At 35.1% G+C, this 25198-nt stretch overlaps 1 protein-coding gene and 1 pseudogene across 2 annotated transcripts in view; one reads left to right on the top strand and one right to left on the bottom strand.

Annotated features, from left to right (window-relative positions):
- Positions 1-15865, top strand: part of LOC105057784 (DNA ligase 1) — a 34043-nt gene extending 18178 nt beyond the window's left edge. For both annotated transcript variants that reach the window (XM_073248423.1, XM_073248422.1), the window contains 10 exons: positions 5423-5524; positions 6405-6466; positions 6880-6951; positions 7037-7110; positions 7222-7278; positions 9975-10052; positions 10187-10264; positions 10374-10469; positions 10591-10764; positions 15656-15865. In XM_073248423.1, the coding sequence (XP_073104524.1) occupies positions 5423-5524; positions 6405-6466; positions 6880-6951; positions 7037-7110; positions 7222-7278; positions 9975-10052; positions 10187-10264; positions 10374-10442 (592 nt within the window). In that variant the 3' untranslated portion in view covers positions 10443-10469; positions 10591-10764; positions 15656-15865. The remainder of the gene's footprint in view (positions 1-5422; positions 5525-6404; positions 6467-6879; positions 6952-7036; positions 7111-7221; positions 7279-9974; positions 10053-10186; positions 10265-10373; positions 10470-10590; positions 10765-15655) is intronic.
- On the bottom strand, positions 359-3872 carry LOC140853758 (uncharacterized; annotated as a pseudogene).
- Positions 15866-25198: the final 9333 nt, after the last annotated feature.

The raw sequence follows: 25198 nt of genomic DNA, 5'->3' as shown, positions 1-25198 counted from the left end.
TACGGTACTGGTACCGTACCAACACACGGTATGCCTCGGCGTATCGATTCGGTACCAGTACAATTTTTTTGTTTGCATTTTTTTTTTGGTAGGTGTTCAAGTTATTAATTCATAAATATAATCCAAAAATTGTATTATATTGCATATTATTGACATATTTGGATTCAAATTTTGAGTTAGGTAGCAGTACAAAGATTCTTGATCCAAAATTTCAAATATATATTTATTTACATTATATTGTAACTATATCATCCTAAAATTAAAGAAAAAATATATAAAATATGCATTAAAATATATCTAAATGTTTAAAGTATAAAGCACAACAACTGATATACTAACCTCAAGATCTACTCTGTATTTAATTTCTTATCGATTGTCTGTGATACTCGTAGATATTTGGATCATTAACATAATCTGGAGGAATATCAGTCCAATCTTCTAACCAAGCTGCACCGTACTCTTGAATATTCATCCCATAAGGCATCCTCTTTGGATTGTAAGACATCTTAGATCTCTCACTCAAATTCTGGCTCTGAGAAGTATCTTCGAGATAATGGTATGGCTGTAGAGGAGCTCATCCGAATATGTCGGTAGCAAAATCTGATTTGTAAGATGCTCCAGGCTGCATAGTGTAGTAACCACTAGAAGACGATGCCTCGGATGCATCATATCCATATGGATTATAAGGTGGCTGCGGATAATAGGATCCATAATGCGAGGATGATCTAGATAGATCTATGGATCCTACTCCACGTGCAAGATCGTCTGCAGCTGCATCGTGTGCTGGACGACTTCTAGGAGCCCGTCGTCTATATGAAATCGACTCTCCACGATCTCTACCGACTCGTCCACCATGATTCCTATCTTGTGTGGCATGTGTAAACTAGGACTCATCGGTGAATCGAATATCACCCTGTGGTTGTCTCATAAACAGTGGTCTCCTGTCTTTCAGTTCCTCCTTAATCATCAGATCCATGGCTACTATTATCAGTATCATCATCACTTTCTCTGATGTCTGAATCTAAGCCAGATAGCTCCTGTACTCTCGAGAGTGGTGCACGCGCAACTGTCTTTTCTTTTTTTCCCTTGTACCCCTCTGTGATTGAGTTTTCTGTGATTGAGAGGATGGATGTCTTCTTGCTGACTGCCGATCTCGTCTATACATCTGTCGCTCGAACATCTGTGAAGAAGTATCGGACATCGAGTCATGTGATGAATGAGTTCCTTGTGTCCCCTCAGACTGTAGCTAATCAGCTGGAACTTTATGTGGTATATTTTTTTCTGTCCATTGCCCTGGATCCACCTTGATCTCTCTAACAACCATACTGGCTGGTCGTGGAGAGGATCCCGACTCATCAAGCTTTGGCTCCTGCTGCTAACCTGCAAGCCATCTGATGATCGGATCGTCGTCCTCGTCAGCATAATCATCTAGCGTTGGATCAGTATACTTCAGCTGTACTTCCTTCTGAATGCAGTTTAGCCTCAACCTCAGCTTGTAGTGAACATATACAAGATCATTGAGGTATTTTTGTGTCAGACGATTTTTCTGTTTGCTGTGGATAAGGACGAAAGTCGATCAATTGCGCTCACAGTCATTAGCAGAGACCGTCTAAAAAAGAATACGGACAGCTACACCTCTTAAATGTTTTGCGAACATTCCAAAATGAATCCACCATTCCGCTGCAAAAGCAAAATTGCATATCAAATTTTATGATATTATTAAGCAAAATTACATATCAATTTATGCTGCTCATTATTGATATGTAATTTATTTAGATTCATTTGCTTTTTGCTTACGACAGCTGATGGAACTCCAAAGCTGTCTGGTCCCTTTCTAAACTGTTTTATCTGAAAAAAATATATTTATTAAATTTATAAATATATCGTTGAGTATAGATCGAATTCAGTTGAATAATCACATCTGTAAACAACTAGTATACTTCTTGCAGACACAACGACGTGATTTCTGGATCAGGCATCATCTTATATATCACATTACGAAGAGCAGCAAGAAGCTCGTTGTCCATATCTATCCCGAGAATAGTATACTGAAATCTCGGATTCAAATAATAAGCTGCAGATAAATTTCATGGCTGATTAAGTACACTTTTACAAGCATAAGAAAAAATATTTTAAAATATTTTTGAATCCGTGCTTACCGGCTAGATGTAAATCTCTATCCATCTGATAGTTCCAACGGCGCTCAATGATGTTAATGAATTCTTGAGCATGTTTCGGATCATTCTCACTGATCTGTTTTTTGCCCTCTCCATCATGTAATATAAGAAGTCCATCTGGGGATATCTTTCATTGTTCACGATGCGAAGCACCTCATATAATGGCTTAATAGCCTTCACTATCTTCTCAGCCCATTGCCAGAATGACTGACTCGTCACCAAATTCTCCACATGACTTCCATCAGTGCCAGCCCTCGCATATCTACTCTCCTGCCACTCAGCACTGACAAACATCTGACGTAAGGCTGCTTTCTTTCGAAGGAGACTATCAAGTGCTATGTAGTTGGTAGCAAATCATGTGATATCCGGTCTTAAGATCTCTCCTCCAGTATACGTCCGCATCAATGAAAGAACCCATGTGTGGTTGTAGATGAATCTAGTAATAGTCTGGGCAATCTCCACTACCTGCTGTACCCTACGAATCTTTTCAATATCCATCAATATAAGATCAATGCAATATGCAGCACATGGGGTCCAGTATATCTGCGGTCGCTGCTCCATCAGCAACTCTCCAGCAGCCTTATATTGTGGTCCATTATCTGTGATGATCTGCACGACATGCTGCTCACCCACTGAATCAATTACCTCCTTCATCAGATCAAGGATATATGTGGCATCGTGCATCTTATCTGAAGCATCAATTGATTTGTGAAAAAATATTTTTCCATCATAATATGTCAAAAAATTAATGATGCTCCGTCTAGTAGGACCGATCCAACCATCACACATCACTGTCAGTTCGTATGTAGGCCATTTATTTTTGTAAGAAGCAATCCATCTCTGTAGATCCTCCTTGTTGCTGTCAAGAAGCTGACCATAGATGTCCTTAGGTCCTGACGGATCTACACCCTGACCGACAGCCTCTATGGTTGAAATAGCAGATCGGTAGTAAGGATTGGCTGCTGCATTTGTTGGAATATGACTGAAATAAAATCATGATCCAATAGCTCGCCACATATCTTTCTTTTTATCTTTTTTCACCAGTGTCAATTCTCTACTGCGTTGAATCCTTGCCGAGCAAAGCATGTGGATCCAAATCATGGATGGTAGCTCCTGTTGGAATATCTCTAGAGGACTTCCTACTGCCAAAAGCTTCCAACAAAGAAGACATGCTGCGCTGCTCCCTCTACCACCGGACTCTCTGACTGAGGTAGTCCTCAACTTGAATTCTTCCCCATCGGTCGCTGATCCAGACCCCAATTCGTAGCATGATGGTCCAAATCTCTCTCTATATCGGGCTATCTCCTCCTGTCGGTACTAATCAGCGAAGCTTGCCTGAATGACAGCTTCAATCTATGCCTCATCATCTGGAGCAGAAGCTTCCTCTGACTCTCTAGAGTGATAAGAAGGTGGCTCTGCAGCTCGACGGTCTACTTCGATCTTTTTCTGCTTTGTCTTTTCCTTCGCTGCTTTCGAATTAGCAAAGTGCTTTTTCATCAATTGTCGGATCTCTTGCGGACATTTCCGACATATGGACACATCAGGATAACCACCAGTTAGGTGCTGCTTCAACCTAGTCACCCCTCCTTTTTTGAACTCTGTGTTGCACCATTTGCATCTCCAATGATGTCGAGCTGAGAGCATCTCGTCATGATCCCAACCAATGTCACGCTCTGAATCTTTCTTCTTACTCATTTCTGCAGGCATAACAAAACACGACAGTTTAATAATTATTAAAAAAATATTACATATAAAGTAAAAATTCATGAATTCAAAAAAATATGTTATGTGCTTCAAATAATATTTTTGAATTAACTGTAATATAACACTAATTTTATATTTTTTTATTTGATAATATTTTTTATTATTTAAATATTTATAAAAATATTTTTAATTTCAAAAATTTCAAAAAATTTTCAAGTTAGATTCAAATATTTCAGTTGCTTGAATCATTCTAAACATTATTCTCAATTTTTAAAAAAACTCTGATTTTTAATTTTTAATTTATTTTTTAATAATTTTTGTATAAATAAATATATATTAAAAAATATATAATTAATTAAAGTCATTGAACGTCATGCTCTAAATTTTTTTTTATAAATATCTGCAAGTATAACAAAACATGTTAGTTTAATGATAATTAAAAAAAATATATATAAATTTAAAATAATTTCAATAATAATTTTAAAATTTATAAATTCAAAATAAATATGTTATATGCTTCAAATAATATTTTTGAATTAACTAAAATATAACACTATTTTTATATATTTTTATTTTATAATATTTTTTATTATTTAAATAATTTAAAAATATTTTTTAATTTCAAATATTTCAAAAAAAATTCAAGATTAGATTTAAGTAGCTTGAGTCATTCTAAACATGATTCTAAAACTCTGATTTTTTATTTTTTTAAATTTATTTTTTTAATAATTTTTTTATGAATAAATATATATAAATATTTAAAAAATATATAATTAATAAAAATTAATAATTTTAGTGTCATGTAGATCTTCCAAAGATCTATCACATGTAATTAAATCGTACCAAAATCACAAAATTTTGGCATGATTTCTTCTTATTTTCATACTTCCTCGTTCTTATCCTATTTTTAACAACAAAAATAAAAAAAATAAAATATTTACTAAAAGAATAACACATTATCTTACTTCCGGCCAAAATTCAGCGTCTCCTCGAATCAGTGCTGCGATTTAACGGAATTTTTCTTTTTTTCTTATTTTTTTGGCGTCTCAACAGTTTCGTTGAGACTTGAAAGCTTCGGGAGTTCTCTGAGAGCTCTCGAGCTTCTCAGAGAATCCATTCACCTGGGCTGCCACTAAAAGACAGCCCAGGCCCCACTCCCCTCCCCCCTTCCCCCTCCCCCTTTTTTCCATGTGCACATGTCTGTACGGTTCGGTTCACACCAAACCGGAGCGTAGCGGTCCATACCGTCCAGTTTTGGATGGTTTGGACGCGAACTGTACCAAACTGGGCGGTTCGGTGCGGTTTGGAAGGGTTTTTCGGAAAAAACCCCCGAACCGGATCGACTGGCTGCCGGTCCGGTTTGGTACGCCCTGTACCTGGCGGTTCGGTCCGGTACGGCTGTACTATATATATCTGTATATGCTTTTGATGGTCATAAATATTTTATAACATATTGTGCTTCACATGTTTCTGAGCAGCCTGTTATTCTCTTTATATGTGATGATTTTCGTGCATCTGTTTATTTTCTATATTTAATGAAGTTGTGAAGGATTGATTATCAAGACGTTGGATAAAGATGCCACATATGAGCCCTCGAAGCGGTCAAACAACTGGCTGAAGCTGAAGAAAGACTACATGGACAGGTAAAGATGCTGTCTTCATTTTTTGACTTGCGAAGGTGTTTGGCTAGCTATCTGTTCAATTTTTTTTTTTTCTGAACATTGAATTTGGTTAAGCTCTAATAATGAACAGGAGTTAGTAAAAATCATAAGAATTTACAGAGGACATTCATTTATCCTTCATGACATCCAGCACACGAGCCTTGGAAGGAGATTAAAGGACTGCTGATGGTTTGACTTCTCAAATCTGGAGTACAAAAAACTTACAAGTTTGACAATGAAAAGCAAATATAATAATGGGAAACATGATTCTAAGATTACGCATTTAGAATGCAAAATTATCTTTTTGAAGTATTTTCTTCATTTCTTCAATTAAAAATCTGAATTAGACTTAGAATGATTTTGAAATCTTCGGTAATCATGATCTTAACCTTCAGTTAGTAACCCAAGATTTAGCTTCTAGTCACTTCAAATTTTAAAATTTTTTGAAATGTTCATAGTACCTACCTTTTTTACACACATTATGAAGACTTATGCTTATTGTATCAGGTTTGAACCCTCTAATTATTCCCTCTTGAACCAATGATTTCTAATATTAAGTGAGAAATGCTGTAAGATATCCTAAGCCACACATGATATCCTAAGCAGCAACAACCCTTATCTTTGTCAGCTAGTGTTGCATCATGAAATAATCACTTTTCTTTATTTAATTATATATGCTCATGTGCTTTTGATCCTTCATCCAATGTTCCTTGAGGATGTCTGCCTTCCTAATCACTGGTGATAATTGGATTTTTCAATTTTGTACCTAATCAATTTATGCAATTTACTGTTCTCTTACAGTTCCTCATCTATTGATTCATGTATTTTGCCTTCATCATTTTAACACTAGCATTTCTGGCAGCATTGGTGACTCACTAGATTTGGTGCCTATTGCGGCATTCCATGGTCGTGGAAAACGTACAGGTAAATATTCAGCACTTGCTTTTGCTGAACCAAGTTTATGTGATGTTAAAACTTTCAACACAGAGATCACAACCCATATTTCAATGTGTGAAGATTATCTTTCATGTAGTGTCTATCAAGATTTTAAATCCCGTCGGACGGAGCTGTCCCAGTTTTCTCTTGGAACAGGATGCGTTGTTGTCCCGTCCCGTTTCGACACTTGGGACAGAGGATGTCCCAAGGCATCTCGATCGGGACGCTGGGACTTTAGCGGAACGGTCTGTCCCAATACATGGGATGGTACCCTGTCTCGGTGTCCCACAGGACGTCCTATTGGGATCTGAATTCATAGTGTCTATTCATGAACATTTTCATTGCTCTTTTTTTCAAATTTCTCTTCGGGTGCATTATGGCTTATATATTTTCTCTTATAGGGGTTTATGGTTCGTTTCTTCTTGCTTGCTATGATGAACACAATGAAGAATATCAAACCATTTGTAACATAGGTAAATCAGTAATATTTGATGCATATATTTTACAAACTCCAATTAAAAGAAATGCTGTATAAAATTTTCATTTGATGCTTTACAGGTACGGGATTTTCTGAGTCACAGCTTGAAGAATGTTCTGCAAGCCTTCGCAGTAAAGTGATTCCTTTGCCAAAGGTAATTCGACATCATTACTAAATTTTCCTGGGAAAAATTATGAAATTGTTGTCTATACCATGTTCTGTACATTCTCTTATAAACTGTATTGTTTTCTATGCCCATTTCCAGCCTTATTATCAGTATGCTGATACAGTGAATCCAGATGTATGGTTTGAACCAGCAGAGGTAACAATATTAGCTCATTAAGATTCATAATTTCATTTTATTTTCATTTCTTTTAGTATTATGACAAACTTGCATCCTTTTGCTCCTGGCGTTCTCTTTCACATGCTTATGTACCTTTTGGTGACTATGTTGGTGGACAAGTGATGAAACGTTAAATATTTGACTTGGAACTGGCATGAAAGAAATATTATAAGCAGCCTCAGTTAGTAAGCCATCAGCTTCCTTTTACTTTTAAGTTATATTGGTTAATTATCATTCTAACTGAAGTGACGTGAAAAAAAGTACAATAAGTTGTTAATGTAAAATGGATAAATCAAGGTTTGCTGTGTTGATGTATCGGTATCGAACTGGTATCGGATATGAGTGGCATATCGACACTTGGTATGCAGAACCGAGTACTATACTAGACAGACTAATGTTGTAATAGGATGGTACCGGTGTGGGTCTGGTATCGAAATCGTGAACCTTGGGACAAAATGACTGCTACTGTTAACAACTTACACCATTGGTGGGATCGGAATAAATTAATCCATAATTATTAGGGAATGGAAGGTGCAATACAAGGACTGCCAAAGGGAGAGAGGATATTAATCAAAGCAACTTGATTATGCTAGAGTGGAGGATTTGAGTGCTACATGCTGGATATAGGTTTGGAGAGAGAGAGAGAGAGAGAGTTGCCTTTGGGCGATCTGCTATTGATCTTGTGGTGGCATATGGTCTCTGAATTGCAAGTATGCACTAGTGCAGTGGCTTTTGACTATTGGACCAATGAACTAGGGAACAGTATACCAGCATTAAATTTTGTAGGGCAATCCCTGGAAAATGCATGACTAGACAAAGATATTATATGCTTGGAGCTAGGCATCTTCTAGAAACAAGCTATTGAATACAAACTTGAAAATGAAACCATATATGATATCAAATAGATTAAAATCATATTCTTAAGATATTCTGAGTCTCAGGAGAGAGACTCTTTGTAACAATCATTCCGGGTCTCTTTAGTCATGCAATGCTATACCCAAAGGCGATCACAATCTCACCTCTTCTCATATACCCTTCAAGTTCTCACTGCAACATGCTCTACCAGTATCACCCTGCCTATGTTAAGGTTTTGATTATCATTTGTTTTGATCCGTATGGATCAATTGAAAAGGTAGAACATCCATAATGTATGATAGAATGTGAACATGGAAAGAGATGCTAGGTTATCAAAGACAAGGTGAAAACATTCAGATCCATTTGTTCAAAGCAAAAATTTTTATTTCAGATTGTCTTATTTGTGCCTTGTTATCTAGAAAGTTATCTTTATCACATTAAAGTGGCACAACAAATCATACTTTACAGTTTACACTAGCCATCTTCATTATAACTGAGGGATTTTGTCCACTGCCCTCATCAATACACTCCTGACTTCTAGATATTTTTAAATTTATATGTAGCTAAAAGAACCTTTTATTTAACCTATTAATTGCATGATAGCAGCGGAAGTTTATTCAAGTCAGATAGTATCAAGAGAATATCTTTTTAGAGATTGTTACTTTAGATAATAACAGTATTGCATGAATCAAATGCATTATGCATATTCTTGTTATTCCTAATGTCACATAATCTTTAAGAAATATGCTCATGAAAAAGCACTTTATTGGTCTTTTGTTTTCCCTTAAAAGATTATTTGCACTTACGTATACCAAAATAATCCTGTATTTTCATCCTTTGCATTTTCAGTCCTATACTTAAAATATCTAGCCTCTTTAAGTTCAAACGTTTTTGACAATGTAATACTTCTATGGGAATACAGTAAGCTGTTCTCCCCCACTCAGGCTGGAACCTGATATCTCCCACATGAAGAGAAAGGTCGCTGTCTCAGCAGAGCTAACAGCTGTCATTTCATCCTTGCTCTCTTTTTTCTGTACCATTAAGACAAAACGATGTTCTAGAAAAGAAAATACAACTAAAAACAAACATTTATAATCTTAATTAGAAAATTATTATATTCTATAAAATTTATGAATTGCTATTCCTAGTTTAAATTAATGACTTGAAACCCTCTAAATATTGTTATTGGCCATATTATAGAAGGGAAAGTGATAGCTGTAAAACACTACAACTGAAACTAATGAAACGTATTGCCACTGTCTCTAACTGTTGATGCTGTAACATCCTTGTAGGACCTTTGCAATAATCTCTATCTGAAAACAAATTTCAACTCATTTTCTAGGAGGCTATAGGTTCCCTTCAACAAAGATCAACCATAAAAGGAGATAGAGGGTAGGAGGGGGTGAAGTCCTCTTTTTCCGGCAAAACAGAATTCAATCAGATTCTCTCTTGTATGATTGTAGACAGCAATGACATCTCTAAATTTGACTGCTGAAAGAGGAGTCTTCCTTCTATAACTTGGATACTTTGAAGTACCATGCTAGTACACTTCCCTAATAAATCCAGATACTTATAAAATTAGTAAAAATTGTATCCCTCGAAAAGCCAATGCAGTAAGTCATTTGATGAATGTGAAATGTAATTGTAATGACTTAGAAGCTTTCCAAATATAGTCTAGACCTAGAGTGTCAACTGTAAACAATATCTGTACCCAAGTGAAGACCCCTAATGATTGAAAAATTGAAAAATAAAGATTCAGTTTGGACATCTCTTGTACGCACATTTCCCAGATCATGTTTGTAGGTTTACTTTTATGGCAGGTTTGGGAGGTGAAGGCAGCAGATTTGAGCATCAGCCCTGTTCATCGTGCTGCTAGTGGCATAGTGGATCCAAATAAGGTTAGTATGGTAACAAAATTTTTCCATAACATTGTATTTTTTCGGTATTTTACAATCCCATCATTACAATCATAATATGCGAAATTAACTGGTGGATATGCATTGCATTTAATTCTGTCCATCATCTTTAAAAGGGTATTTCGCTTCGATTTCCTCGTTTGTTACGTGTTCGTGATGACAAAAGCCCTGAACAAGCGACAACATCCGATCAGGTATATTTATGTCATAATTCTCAAAGTCTTAAGCTTGATCTGTGCTTACCATTGCCATTGATTTTTTTTTTTTTTCCTTGCTGAACATTGTTGGGTCAAATTTCTTTAGGTTGCTGACATGTATCGTGCTCAAAAGATTAGCCATGCTAACAATCAAGAGGAAGAGGATGATGACTAATCAATGTTTAGAGTTTGATGGTTCAAGGTTTGCATTTCCATCTGCATTGCATGCATGCGTCATGCATTCATAAGATCGGTCATGTTCTGCGCTTCAGTTCAATTTGCAACAGCTGCTGTGGTAACATTTGTTGCAAAATCTCTTTCAGGATCATTGTACTGGCTTGCACAAGAATGCAGTATATCAGCTGAATTGTTCAATTGGTTCTTCATTCGAACATTGTCAAAATTGCTTCTCAATTTAAGTAGCCTTTAGAAAGATCCTTCAACCTGTAGTCTAACTGCATGATTTGGAAGTCAGCACTCTGCACAAGCAAGTCAAGGTGTGTATAAAATTTCAATATACGCTGGGTTAAGTAGTTGATTTTTATGGGAGATTAGTTGCTACTGGTTAATATGGTGGGTTACCCTAGAACCAAAATAAATAATTATTAGAGCTGCAATTGATTAATTAGTGTGTTATCAAAAAAATTGAGCTGCCATCTGTATTTTATATATATGTTGGATATCACATTTAAATTTAAATATTCTTTTTCCATATACCAACATATTATCATTCCAGGTTTGTATGATATGAAGGCAAAAATTTAAATAAATTAGAATATTTAATTTCATATGGTATTAAAAAGATGATGTGGCACTTAACAAAAAGATAAATAACATTTTAAAGATTTAAAAATGCTTACTTCCTATGTAAACCTTGGTGCCTAATTGTGATTGCAATTACCATGTGTGTATAAATATTAATAAGTCTCTGTTCCATGACTAATTCTGTAGATACTTCAGGTTGGTATCGTGTAATAAAGTAGGTCCTGCTATGCCAGCTGCTTTGAATATCAAATGATGCCTTTTATGGAGCATGATTGATCTGCAACATCAATTAAAATTTAGTAATTACATGACATTATCTATATGATATTTAACCTTGTTTATTCCATTGTGGAAAAATCAGGTAACAGTTCATAAGATCCAGTTCCATCTTTGTTGTAGTTTCTGTCTAAAGATCTATTTACTGAACAATGTGAGGAATAGTCTTTTGATTTCTGGTGGTGCTGGCACTACATTCCCTTAATTAATTGTATTATAAATTCTCAACATGCAAAATGGCTTCAGAAGACTTAAGGCTTGAGACTATCATTCAAACGAGGAAAATGAAGCTAGAGGGAATCACTGATTTGAAGGGCATCTTTGAATGGAGTTATAAGAAGTGCTAAAACTTGTTGGAAAAACACTAAGTTTGGTAAGAAAGGGCATAAACCAAGCATAGGCACTTGTCCCATATCACTTGCATACTTCTCATTGATGAACCTATTACTTATAATTAGAGGTATTGGGCGAATACTAATTGATGATATCGTGTTAATGTAGTAGACGTGGAAATTAACATGGACTTAGTTCAAATTGGTAGTGGGAGATACCAACCCATAATGCAAATGTCTTGAGAGTGATAAAAATATTGGAACAAGATCTTGATGAAGTGGAGAATTATCTTCATAGGGTATTGCAACCATGTAGAAGACCATTTTTAAAAAAAAATGAAATTTCATATTGCACATGATAAAGCTTTTGATAGGTCTCATAATATTGTATTTTCCTATCATGTTGTCATAAATAGATGGATTTGTTAAAAGGAAAGTTATGGTATGATCTAGACTCGATCTCAGATTACATATTAAATTTCTGGAGGCCATAACTTTCCTGTATGACATTTAATTGGAGTGTTTTTTTTTTTTTGTTGAAATCAGGTAACTCTACAAGCTTTACGACATGGCGCCACCATTTAAGGTGCGGCACACCAAGTGGTCGGGGCCAAATTCTATAGTTTGGACTCTGAAAAGGGTTATCAAGGCAAAAATATCCTTTTTAAGGATGATTTTGACTAGCATATCTCCCAATTCGAGAAAAATTATGTAAAGTGGCTATAGGAAAATCGATATAGAAGTCAAGAACTACCTCTTTTAGGAATTTAGCTTTTTGATGATGATTGTCACTAGTCATATCTATTTCAGAAAAGTTGTCCCCTTTTAACTAGAAGAAGAATCTGATATGTATTTAAGGGTGCAAATGGGTTGGGTTAACCCGTGACCCAACCCGACCCAACCCAACCCGACCTGACATGCGTAGATCTAACTTGAACCATTTTAAAGGACCCGTGGAGCCAGGTCTGGTTCTAAAATTGGATTTATTTCATTTTTCGAGTTGGGTCTGGGTTTACTGAATTTTGATTTGTCCTGATCCGATCCAATTTATGGATATTTTTGGGTTGATTTGGGTCTTAAGATAAATAATTCAATCTGACCTGGTCCAATCTAAATCCAGTATAGGACTCGAATACTCATTTGAACTATCGCATCTTCTAACTCAGCCTAACTCTCTTTGGAGCTCTTACAAGTTTTTGTTTTACTGTTGAATTATGAGCAATATAGATGAAATAATAGCATCACTAGCAGTCTATGTATACTAGCATATCAAGCATTATTCTAAAAACTGCAGGTGTAGCTTCAATACATAATATTTGACCTCGAACCATTAGAGCAAGATAATTTTTCAGAAATTTTAGATTAAAAAAATAAGTAATCGAAAGGTATAATTACCAACATAATGACTAGCTGCACACAATGGGTTCGTAACATCTCTTGTTTATTTCCATCTGCATTTATTAATATATATGCCCACAACTGCCACTCCAAGGTAGCCCTCATGATTGCTGGAAACAATTATATCTTTAAGGTATTTGGACTTAGCCATCCCCACCTATCTCGATAAGACAATTGGTTTATGACATGTCGCATAGTCATGCCACCTAAACTTAAAAAAAACTTGTTCAATCCACTTTAACCCTTTCTATTCAAGCCACCATGAGTCATCACCATTTTCAACTCACTCTTGAGCCTCCACTTAGTTTTTGTAATATATAAGATTCATTGCTCTTGATCTACAGATTGTTGCCATAAGGTTGGTCTCACACCATCTTTTCTTGAAAAGGATAGATCTCAATGAAGCAGCAATCATTCAACTTGGCAATCCTATGGTGCTAATTGGTGAAGAAAATCATATCTTTAGTTTTCAAATTTTTTCTTATGCCAAAATCCCAATCTAAGTATCGAGTTAAAAACCTTATGAAAAATAAATGTTTGAGACTCATATTGAGCTAAAAAATCACTGCCACTATTAAAACAACTCTATGTTGATCTAGATCTGATCTGGACGTGAACTGAATCTGCATTTCATAGATTGGGGCTGGGTTATACATGGATCCTGTCCGATTCGAATGACCCATTGGGTCAAGAAATTTGATCATGGATCTGATCCGATCTTTTATTGGACTGGGTTTGAGTCCAATATTCGAATTCGATCAAGGAACCGGATCGGATCGGGGTCACTTAAGATCTAGGTTGACCGAATCCATTTGCACCCCTACCTGTATTGTGGAAGGGTGGACCTCCACTGAGACTATGTAACTCATTTTGTTATTTATTAATGATCGAAAATGGGATCTGGATCTTACTTTCGCGAAGTTTTCTGCTTTTATCTAATTTTTTTCAAAAGATTCGAGTTGATTGAGTTGAGGGAATTACTCCCTACTTTCTGATTGCATCATGATATGTTCATGCTATGGGAACAAAGAATATAAAATATTTTTTCATTTTTGTTCAATTTTTAAATAAAAGAACAATTAGTGTATGACAACTTGTTGATATTGGCATAAAATTAGGTGCGGCAAAACTTGACCTCATAACCCGAACCAACCCTATTTGGGCTAGGTTTGGGTCAAGTTGGTTAAGTTTTTCAACCCAACTTATGCAATTTTTTCACTTAAGGTTATCAAACTCCCATTAATCAGAAATTTTTGTCTGCTCTTTCCATCACGATGGATCAAATTGACATCAATAATCTCAACTCTAACTTGTGTATGCTTTGGTCAAGCAAGCCTTACCAAATTTGTGCTTAGGATTGGAATTGGGCTTGGGTTGGCCTGACTTTAGGTTGAGCTCGGGCTAGGCCCAAGAAAGTTTAGACCAGGTTTGGTTTTAAATATAGAGCCTATTTGTTTCTCAGGCAGAGGTCATGTATATCATTGGCCCAACTTGAGCTCGAGCCCATACAAAATCCGACATGGAGTCCGATTGAAGACTCGAACCCAGCCCACTTGACCAGATCATATTTAGGACCCCCTCGGGCCCTCCTTCCGACTACTCTAATCGATCATTGCTGAGACCAATCTAATCTCCCATCCCTAGCTCCTAGCTCTTTCATCGTTGCTGATGCTGAGGTTGACGACCTCCCACTCGCCCAAAAAAACCTTGGCATGCCTCTCGTGGGAAGAGAAGCGAGATGATAAGATCAATTTTGACGACAGCAATGATTTTTTTTCCCATGTGGGAAGATCGACTTCGACAACGACGATGATTTTCTTCCTCCTGCAGCGGTGGGTGAGGATGATAAGAGGGAGGGTGGTGATTATTTTGACGAGGAGGACGACAACAATGAGATGGAGATGTTAGTCTCGTTGACAAACAACTCGTTGGATAACATGCTTCAGTGGAGAACGACGAGGCAGCGGCAGAAGGGCAAGGTGGTGAAGTGCTTATCGTCACTAGAGAGGGTGGCAGCAGCGGTGTTGTGGAGGCTAGTGCCGTGAGGGGCGGGGGTGGGGGGGGTGTGGTGGTGGAGGGGAAGGTGGGAGAGAGCTTCACAATGGTGAAGCGATCGGAGGACTCGTAAGCAGACTTCCGCAGTTGATGGTGGTGACACACGAGGTTGGCGCAATTGGATTCGGGCTAGGCTAGGGCCTAAGTTTTTCAAAAAAATTCAGGCCTAAGCCCAGCCGAATCCCCAAAAAGTTTTGGGCTGGGTAGAGGTATGGCCCAGCTTGGCCCGGCCCATCCCATTTCCAGCCCTACTTATGTTTGACCCATTTTCAGCAAAGGCTAGGGCTCTTAAGTTCGACAAATGTTCTACCTTTTACTTTTTGTTGGCAATGCCTCTAGCATTGGTGTACATTCCATGCTCTTCAAAACTTTTGACTTACCGATGACAATTCTTGTCTTATTGATATATGTGAGCACTGTTACAATTTGTCGTATTAAGTTATCTCATAGAGCTTATTATTGTTTTAATGCTAATGCCACTGTTGGGCCTCTGTCAGACAGTTTTTGAGTTTGGGATGTCCATATGCTGATTCCGACAACTTGATAATTTTATTGAGTTCAGGCACAGGTCTTCATTGATCAAAACTGCAGGATCTGATCCTAGCTATTTCCAGAAGGGAGTACAGGTCTGATTGTGGGGGATATTGTTTCCCCACCTGTGTATGTAAATCTATGTTAGCATATATATATTTTCAACTGGAGAATGTCTATCTGAAATATGTATTTGCCTGATGACAAAAGGGACCCACTCTTGACATCATTTCTGCATTCTAAGGTCTCTTTTTAAGAACATTATTGATTGTTCATTTATAATCCATTGAGAGTCATAAGGGGGAATAGGTTCGAAAACCTCTTAGGAGAGTGATAATGCTGTTATTACTAAGAATCAAGGTAATATGAGGGTGACTGGATTTGAGACTGAATCCAGTTGGATCGATTTGAAAGACGCAGGTTTCAAAATAAAGATTTGTGATCTATGATGTCTAGGCCCATAAACTGAAAGTCGTGTTTTAGAAACTCTTTACCTATTAAATCACTGCAAAACGAGTGGTGAAAATAAATTCAGAAGCATCATAGGCTACTTAAATTGAGAATCCAAATCATTTCTGGTATAAGCATCTTAAAATATGTAGAAATTATATTTGAACCATATTGGGTGTTCTTAACCTATGATTCAGATCAGGATAATAATTCTGCTATTTAAATTGTTCATTTAGGATTATTTGTTGCGGGAACAGGGGCTTACAAAAGCACATGATTTTTTGGCTGATGAGCAGTTTAAATATAATTATAGTAGATTATATTTAATGGTTTAAATCGTCATTTTAAAACTCCCACATTTGAATTCCACTGGAACTGGCTTCGCCTTAAATTTGGTTAATTTATTTTAGCTTTGGTGCTTATTAATAATGTACCGAATTGTTATTGCTAGTAAAGATGCAATATACAACTGGAAATAAATGCTCCGTCAAACCAGTCATATACTAAGCAACTTTAGGATGGTTGTTAGTTTCCTTGAACCAGAGGAATTGTGCAGCTGGAAAATTGCAAATGTGAAGACAAATCTAAAGAAAGCTACCAGAGCTTAAATAGAATTGGAAGTGAATGTAGTGGATACTGTTTTTGTAATAATTTATCTTGGGGTTGTTTTGGTTTTTGTGGCATTTTCATCTCTCATGTTTAATTGCTTTTTTTTTTTAAAATTTTCTTTTTCCTTTTTCTTTTTTCCCTGCTTTCATTGTTTTGGCTTCATTTAGGACTTTTTCTAGCATCATCTATCTTGGCGTCCGCATGATTGTAGAATCCTTTCCTGAACTGTGCTAATAACCATGATTTTTTTCTATAGTAAATATTAGCACATATTTATTTTTTTCATGCATGCACCATCATTTAAGTCGATTAAAGGATTTCCTGGGCTCTGTTTCCCATCTCAATGAAGAGGACTTTAAATCTGCTAACTGATTACAATGGAAAAAGAAAACAAAAGATGGAAATAAAAGAGAACGATTTAGATTAAAAGAAGGGAATAAACCTTTATTCAGTCTGATCTTATATCTCTTCGACACCATATGATTGACACATCAAGAGAACAATTGTTAAGGGGGAAAAAACCTAGATTAAAAGAAAGGAAACAGAATGAGTTTCATTCAATTTGAATTCATATATTTGTGATTTATTTGAGAAAAGTAAGATACACTTTAGAGCAGGTCTGTTCCTTGTTCTAGAGAAGAATCTCGAATGATGTTAAGAAAACCCATTTGGTGTAGACATTGTGGTAAATCCATTATAATCTTGTGAAATGTTGCAAGAAAGATCAAATAAAACCTTATCTGTCTCTCAGATAATAAGTTGCAGTCATAACTTATTCAAATGTGGGTTGTTGTTAGAGTGACAAGTAGCCAATCATAAGTCATCAACATGTAATATAAATAATTAATTGAACCTAGATCGATATAAAGTTGTTATTATTATAGTTGGTCGATTCTATTTTTCAGTGTAAACGGTAACTTATTCTGCTTTCTTGGCTGTCTTAAGTTTAGCATCAGTTTTCCTTTTTTTTTTTTTTTTGGTTTAAAAAAAAAAAAGTTAGCATCAGGGTGGTCGTATATTCATATGACCACATATGATGAATCCAGCATTATGAACTCCGTATTGGATTAGTGTTGCATAATTTTGGATGATGAGCCATGTGCATGGATGGTAAAAAATATGGGGTTGTGAGAGGGGAGATTTTGATAAATACTTGGCGAGTTGCGTTATTGGAAGCAAATTTTCTAAAGAAATGCCCATAATAGTTTTATGTGGTCAATTTTATGGAGCTTTTAAGCTAACAATTCACAAATTCGGGTTATAAAATCACTAGTATATAAATATGGTATGTAGAATCATTTGACAACTCGAGAAGGGCGCTGGATGAGATGTCTGCCAAGTTGAGAATGTCAAGGTTTCATTAAAATATACAGGTTTTGTCTACTATAGCATTACAGCAGTCTGCATTTGTCGTCAAACTAATCTATCAATTTGAGAAGGACATAGAGTGGACTGAAGAAGAGTCCAGTATTGCAGATATGGTTAACAAGTTGAGAATGTCAAGATGCAGGTTTCGGCCGCAGTCCTCTTTATGTTCAGAAGCCAACTAGTGTATCAAATCGGAAGAGGCCCTTGAGTGGACTGAGAAGAGCCCATATTGCAGATTTATAGGCCGTACAAGCCGGGCAGCGCATAGGAGTTCCCATGGCTCAGCAGGATTTATTATTTTTAAGATTAGTTTTGAGTTATTTTGTTGGTGTTTCTGGGAAATTTGTATTCTTCATCAAATTCATCTTCTGGCACAAAGCATATATTGCTTGGTGGTGGATCCTTGGGGTTCTAATGAGGTACAAAAATTCAGCCACTACTAAATTGAGGCGCACGCTTCCAACTCCTTCCGGCGCTATGTCTACCCATCAAAAGGGTCGGAAGAGTAGTGGAAGAAGAGTTTCTCCTCATGGTGGTCTTCCAACTCCTATTTGCCAATAGCCAACATGGAACTCCTATGTAGATCCTCGGTACCTGGTATCCAATGCTAAAGGGATCCACACTTACTATCACCACCCTTCTGAGCTCCATGTCCACGAGGACAAGTGGGCTCTTAACTTGGTCCATCACGACAATATCTCCGGCTGCAACTGCTCCAGTGATCGCCACCGCTCCAAAAGAACTATTGAACCGGGACTCCTATAGGGTTGGCCAGTCTAACTCACCACTAGACCAGCCCGGAGGAATTTGGTTCAGAGTGGCTAGTGCCTGTGTCCAAGTAGTCGTTTGGGAGCCCAGCCAGAGTGCAATGCATGGTCGTTTACTCCGGCAGCAATATTAATTGGGTCCAATGCCAGGCTTGCAGCCGGTGCTGCCACTAGGCCGGCCCGGTCTTTGACCCAGTCCTCAACGGTTCAACCATCTCCAATTTGCTGGACCGGGCAGCGATCTCCAATTTACAATATCTCTTTGGGAATGTGTTAGAAATCTTAATTTTCACGAGAGCTGATTGTAATCTAATTGAATTAATAAATAAATATTAATATTAAATTAATAAAAAAAATTTAAAATTAATATTAAATCAATCTAAATCTTACAGATCGGAGACGTACAGTGTACTGTCCTAAGATGATTTCCAACCCTCGTACGGGATCAGACTCGAGAAATTCACCTCAAGATACAATCGGAGACCTCCTTTGTGGGTACGATCGTAGAGAAGATGATAAAGCTTCGACTAGCAGATGAATGATCAAAGGATCAAGAAAAGATTTCAAAAAAAAAAAAATACTGGTGGAGAAGATGAAAGAGATTAGAAGAGAGGAAAGAGCGAGTATTTTCTATACCTAAACCCCTCCACCAAAGGGCCATTTTAAAGGTCCACGGACTGGCTAATCCAACATTAATCTTGTAACCATCCACTCTAAGAAATGGAATTCTTTGTGGTACTCAAAAAGTACCGTAGAATGCAGTGTATGGTTAGATGTTGTCCATCATAAAATGGACGACCATCCAAATTGGTTAAATACCTCGAGGGTTTATACATTCCTTCCTTTTTAGGTTTTTTAATGTGTGCGTGTGTGCGGCCGTCCATCTTAACATGGACGATATCCAACCATGCACAACATCTTGCGGTATTTTTTAAGTATCACAGAGGATCTGTGCCCCTACTCTAAATAGACGAAAATAATTTAACGAATTACAATATGGATGGAAATAACTTAACCGATCATAAAATGGATGGAAACAATTTAACAAATCTCAATAGGCCAAACACAATGTTTGGAAAAGATAAAACAAAAAATAAAGATAAGAGAAACAAAATGTAGGCCCCGCCATACCGCAAAAGCGGGCGTGGTGCAATCGCATGCTTGCATGCCGGGCGGGCTGGGCTGTGCGTGCGTGTTCATAGGTCCAAGAGAAGGGTCTTCAAAATAAACCCCTTTTCAATTTTTTCTTTTCCTAATGTGGGACTAAATTTTATGAAAACTAGAGGTTTGGTTGGAAAAAGATAAAGAAAATTTTGAGTTTTCAATTTCCCTCCAAAACCAACAATTTGTCTCAAAACTCAAAATTTCTAATATAATTAAAATTAATAATATAAAATAATTTTTTATTGGGTATAAATATTGTGCAATAGATGAAGTGTCTTTTATGACTTAACTTCACTTAGTGTTAATAATACAATCTGAAGGAAGTGGAGTGAACTAGGTCTTGAACTACATTTCTTTGACTTAGATTTTGTATTATTACACACACAATACAGAAGCTCATGTCTCATGTTTGCACATTAATGGTCGTATGCAGGTATCTTAATTATTTCATTAGAGTTTTTAGAGTGTGTCTATGTCTCTAAATTAAAGTTAATTGCAACATGATTCAAAAAAATTATTTGAAGTTTTTCTTTTCTTTTTACAGACTTTTGTCTTAGTTTAATATGTCTGTTTATTTTAACATTCATAAGTTTTTTTTTACAAAAATCTATTATAGCTCTTGAATCACAATAAACTGATATTAGAGATATAGGAGAAGATACTAAAGAAATCTCAGATAGAAGTTCTTTTAGCCATTTAGCTTCAGAACAGATGGAATCAAAGATAACAAGTTCAGCTTCCATAGTATTTTTAGCTAAAATTAATTATTTGAAAGATTGTCAAGAAACAACACTTTCTCTTAGAAAAAACACATAGCCAGAAGTTGATTTAACATCTAATGTGTCAAAAATTCAATTTGAATCATTATAATCTTCAATTACATCTGCACAACCTACAAAATATAAGATTATATAAGAAATAATCTGTAGTACCTTTAAGATATCGGAATACTCTCTATAGCAGTCAATGAACTAGACTAGGATTACTGGTATATCTGCTGAGTCTAGAAATAGCATAAGTAATATCAGATCTAGTCTGATTAGAAAGATACATTAATGAACCAATAATTTGGGCATATTTTTCTTGATTTACAGATTTTTTTGTATTCTTTAAAAGGTAGATGGATGGATCATAAGGAGTAGATACGGAAATAGAATCAGAATATCCAAATTTATTAATAACCATTTGAGTATAGTAAGATTGGGATAGATAAATTAAATCAAAAGTATGAATGATTTTTATACCAAAAATTGTATCAGCTTCACCTAAATCTTTTATATCAAAATGATGTGATAGAAATTTTTTGATGTTATTGATTAAGTCAATATCTAGAATAAAAATCAAAATATCATTAACATAGAGATAAAGAAGAATGAATTGATCATCAAATTATTTATAATAAAGATAATTATCTGATTTATTGATTTGAAATTCAGAGAAAAATATTATTTAATCAAACTTTTCATGCCATTACTTAGGAGCTTGCTTTAATCCATAGAGGAATCGAACATATCTATAAACTTTATGCTCCTATTCTAGCACAGAAAAACCCTCAGACTGATATATATAAATCTCTTTTTCAAGATCTTCATGTAGAAAGACAGTCTTAATATCTATTTGATGAACAACAAGTTTATAGATGGAAACTAAGACAAGTAGGACTCGGATAGTAGTAATGTGAGCTATAGATGAAGAGATGTTGAAGAAGTCAATGCTGGCTTTTTGTCTAAAATCTTGAGCAACAAGCCTTGTCTTGTATTTTTCAATCGTACCATCAGTTCTCAATTTCTTTTTGAAGATCTACTTGCACCCTAAAGGTTTGTTTCTAGGAGGTAAACCAGTGAGAATCTAAGTATTATTTTCAATAATAGATTCGATTTCACTGTTTATTACCTCCTTCTAGAATGAAGCATCAAAAGAGTTCATGACTTCTTGAAAAGAGATAGGGATATCTTCTATCAAAAATGTAAAGAAGCCATCACCAAAGTATTTTTCAACCTTAGTTCTCTTGCTTCTCATAAGCTTAAGTTTAGAAGTTAATTCTACTGGAGTAGGAATAGATGATGAAGGTGGTAAATCTGAAGAGAATGGTTGATCAATGATTGATCTAAAAATTCAAATTTTAAAAAGAAAGATATTTTTGAAAAAGATTGCATTTCTAGATTTAATAATGATATTGTTTGATATTGAAGGTATTTCAAAGTTGACAACAAGAAATTTATAGGTATTACTATTTAAAGAGTAGCCAATAAAAACAGCATCAATAGTTTTAGGTCCTATCTTAACTCTCTTTGGTTCAGAAATTTCAACTTTAGTCAAGCACCCCCAAACTCGAAAGTAACTAAGCCTAGGAGGATGTCCTTTTTAAAGTTCAAAGGGTGTCTTTTCTCTATCTTTAGAAGGAATTCTATTTAGAATATAGCAGTTTGATTGAAAAGCCTCTCTCTATAAATTTTGAGATATACCAAAACTTATAATCATGGCATTGACTATATCTAGTAGGGTTTGATTCTTTCGCTCAGTTATACTATTTGATTGAGGAGAATAAGGAGTAGTGACTTTATGAATTATTTTATTTTCTTCCCAGAATAAGATCAATTCATTTGAAGTATATTCACCTTCTTGATTAGACCTCAAGATTTTAATTCTTTTTTCAAGTTGATTTTCAGCTTCTGCTTTATAAATCTTAAACTTATTTAAGACTTCATCTTTGGTCTTTAAAAGATAGGTATAGTAAAACTTGGAGAAGTTGTCAATAAAAGTTATAAAATAATGACTACCTCTATGGGTTAGACCTCTGTTAGAATCATAGACATCACTATGAATAAGTTTGAAAATTTGAGTATCTCTAAAAGCTACATATTTGAAAGATTTTCTAGGCTATTTGGCTTGAACACAAACTTCATATTTTGAATTTTGATGAAAATTGAATTTTAGAATAATGTTAAGATAAGATATTCTTTTGATTGATCTAAGATTGACATGTCTTAATCTTTCATATCATATTTCACAAGATTCAGAATTTAGCATAAGAGATGAAAAAGAACTAATTGAACTTTCATTAATTTTGGAATGAGAGAATACATTTAACTTGAACAATCCTCCAGGCACAAAGCCCTTTCCAACATATCCATCTCTCTTAGAAATTATAACTTTATTAGACTCTAAAATAACCTTAAAACCTAATTGAACAAGTAGAAAATCATTTAATAATTTTTTTCTTATGGTGGGTACAAGCTGCACATTTCAAAGTGTTAAAATTTTTTCTGAAGTAAACTTCAGATTAATTGTTCCACTTTCAAAAACTTTGACAGTTATCCTATCACCCATGGTTACACTTTCTCTACTTGATTCCTGATATGATGAAAAATAAGACCTATCAGAATAGACATAGATGTTGGCTCCGATATCTGACCACCACATTGAATCTGAGTAGGTTAAATTGACAGATGGAGAAAAAGAAACTGATCTAAAAAAAGGTGGTTCTTTTTCTATCATGTTAACCTGAGGTTTAGTTTGATTTTGGTTCTTCATATTCTTCTTTTTATAGAAAATCTTCTCTTTTTTTGGTAGAAACATTTGGATGCAAGATGGTTATCCCGACCACAGACAAAGCAAAACTTCTCATTACCTTGTTCCTTAGGTTTTTAGATTTGATTTTTAGACCTAAGCTTTTGATTTTGAAACCTAGCTTTATCCTTTCATTTAAAATTCTTTTCTTTAGCTTTAAAATTTGAGTTTTGACCTCTATAAGTTTGACCTATAGAATTTGGATTTGAATTTTGAGATTCGGTTAAATTAGTCTTAGTTTAAAGTTGGTTTTCTTGATTTTTTGAATCTCTTTAATTCTAATTGATCTTCTATCCTAATAGATTGAAGAACAGTCCTAAGGTTGAGGGAAGACTATGATCTTCTAAAGTCACGGGCAAATTGAGACCAAGAGGTGGAAGCTAGTCTATTAAGCATGATACCTAATAGTTTTCATCCAAAATAGATCCCTCTTTATGAATCTCTTAGATTAGATTTTGGAATTGATGAATTTGGTCATTAATAGATATATTGTCCACCATTTTAAAACTGTGGAAGTCAGAAATAATGAACCTTGTAGTCCCCTCATTATCTTGGATATAGGTTTCTTCTAAAGCTTGCCAAAAATCTTTAAAGGTCTTATATTTTCTATAAGTTTCATATAGTTCATCAGATAGGCAGCTTAGAATTCTAAACCTATAATGATAATCTATCTCTTCAAAGGATTTAGAATCTTTGTAAGAGGAGGATGATTCAAACGGTAGTGATTTTTCTTAAGCAGATAGCAAACCTAAAGATATCAACCAAGCTTCTAATTATTCTTGCCACCTAAGAAAACCTTTTTCATTGAACCTATCAGATTTGAGACTAGATGAATCTTTAGAACCCACAGGAAAAATCTTAAAAAAAGACTAAAGAGCAAGACTATAAGAGAAAAGAGCTGCAAAAAATATATATCGAAATATTTTAGTGATTCCATATCACTGATTTATCTATAAAATCTTATTATTTACTAATAGTAAGAAATAAATTTTAATGCAGAACAGAATTGATAAATAAAAATTTAAATAAATTTTAATATAGAACAAAATTGATAAATAAAAATTTAAATGCAAAACAGAATTGATAAATAGAAATTTGAGTTTTTTTTTGCATGAAAAATTAAGTTTTCAATAGACTATTAGTAGAAAAAATAAATACTATCATTAACTCAAATTTATCATACTAAGATGAGAAATTTAAGATGAAGTAAATATTACATTATCACTAATAGAACTAATTATATAAAATAATTATTATACCAAGAAATTTGATAGATGTTAGCAATTAAATTACAATCGGAACGGCCCTTGCCTTAGATTGTTAGGAATCTTGTTTTCCATAAGAGTTGATTGCAATTTAATTAAACTAACAAACAAATATTAACATTAAATTAGTATAAAATAAATATTAAATTAATATTAAATCAATCTAAAGCTTATAGATCGGAGGCGTACAGTGCACTGTCATAAAGTAATTTTCAATCCTCGTATGGGATCAGACTCGAGAAATCAATCCCAAGATACAATCGAAGACCTCTCCTGTGGGCACAACTGTGCAGAAGATGACAAAGCTTCGATCAGCAGATGAATGATCAAAAGATCAAGAAAAGATTTTTAAGAAGAAAACACTGGTGGAGAAGATGAATG

Source organism: Elaeis guineensis, chromosome 14 (genome assembly GCF_000442705.2).
Source record: "Elaeis guineensis isolate ETL-2024a chromosome 14, EG11, whole genome shotgun sequence".
Lineage (NCBI taxonomy): Eukaryota > Viridiplantae > Streptophyta > Magnoliopsida > Arecales > Arecaceae > Elaeis > Elaeis guineensis.
This window is presented reverse-complemented; position numbering and strand designations above follow the sequence as displayed.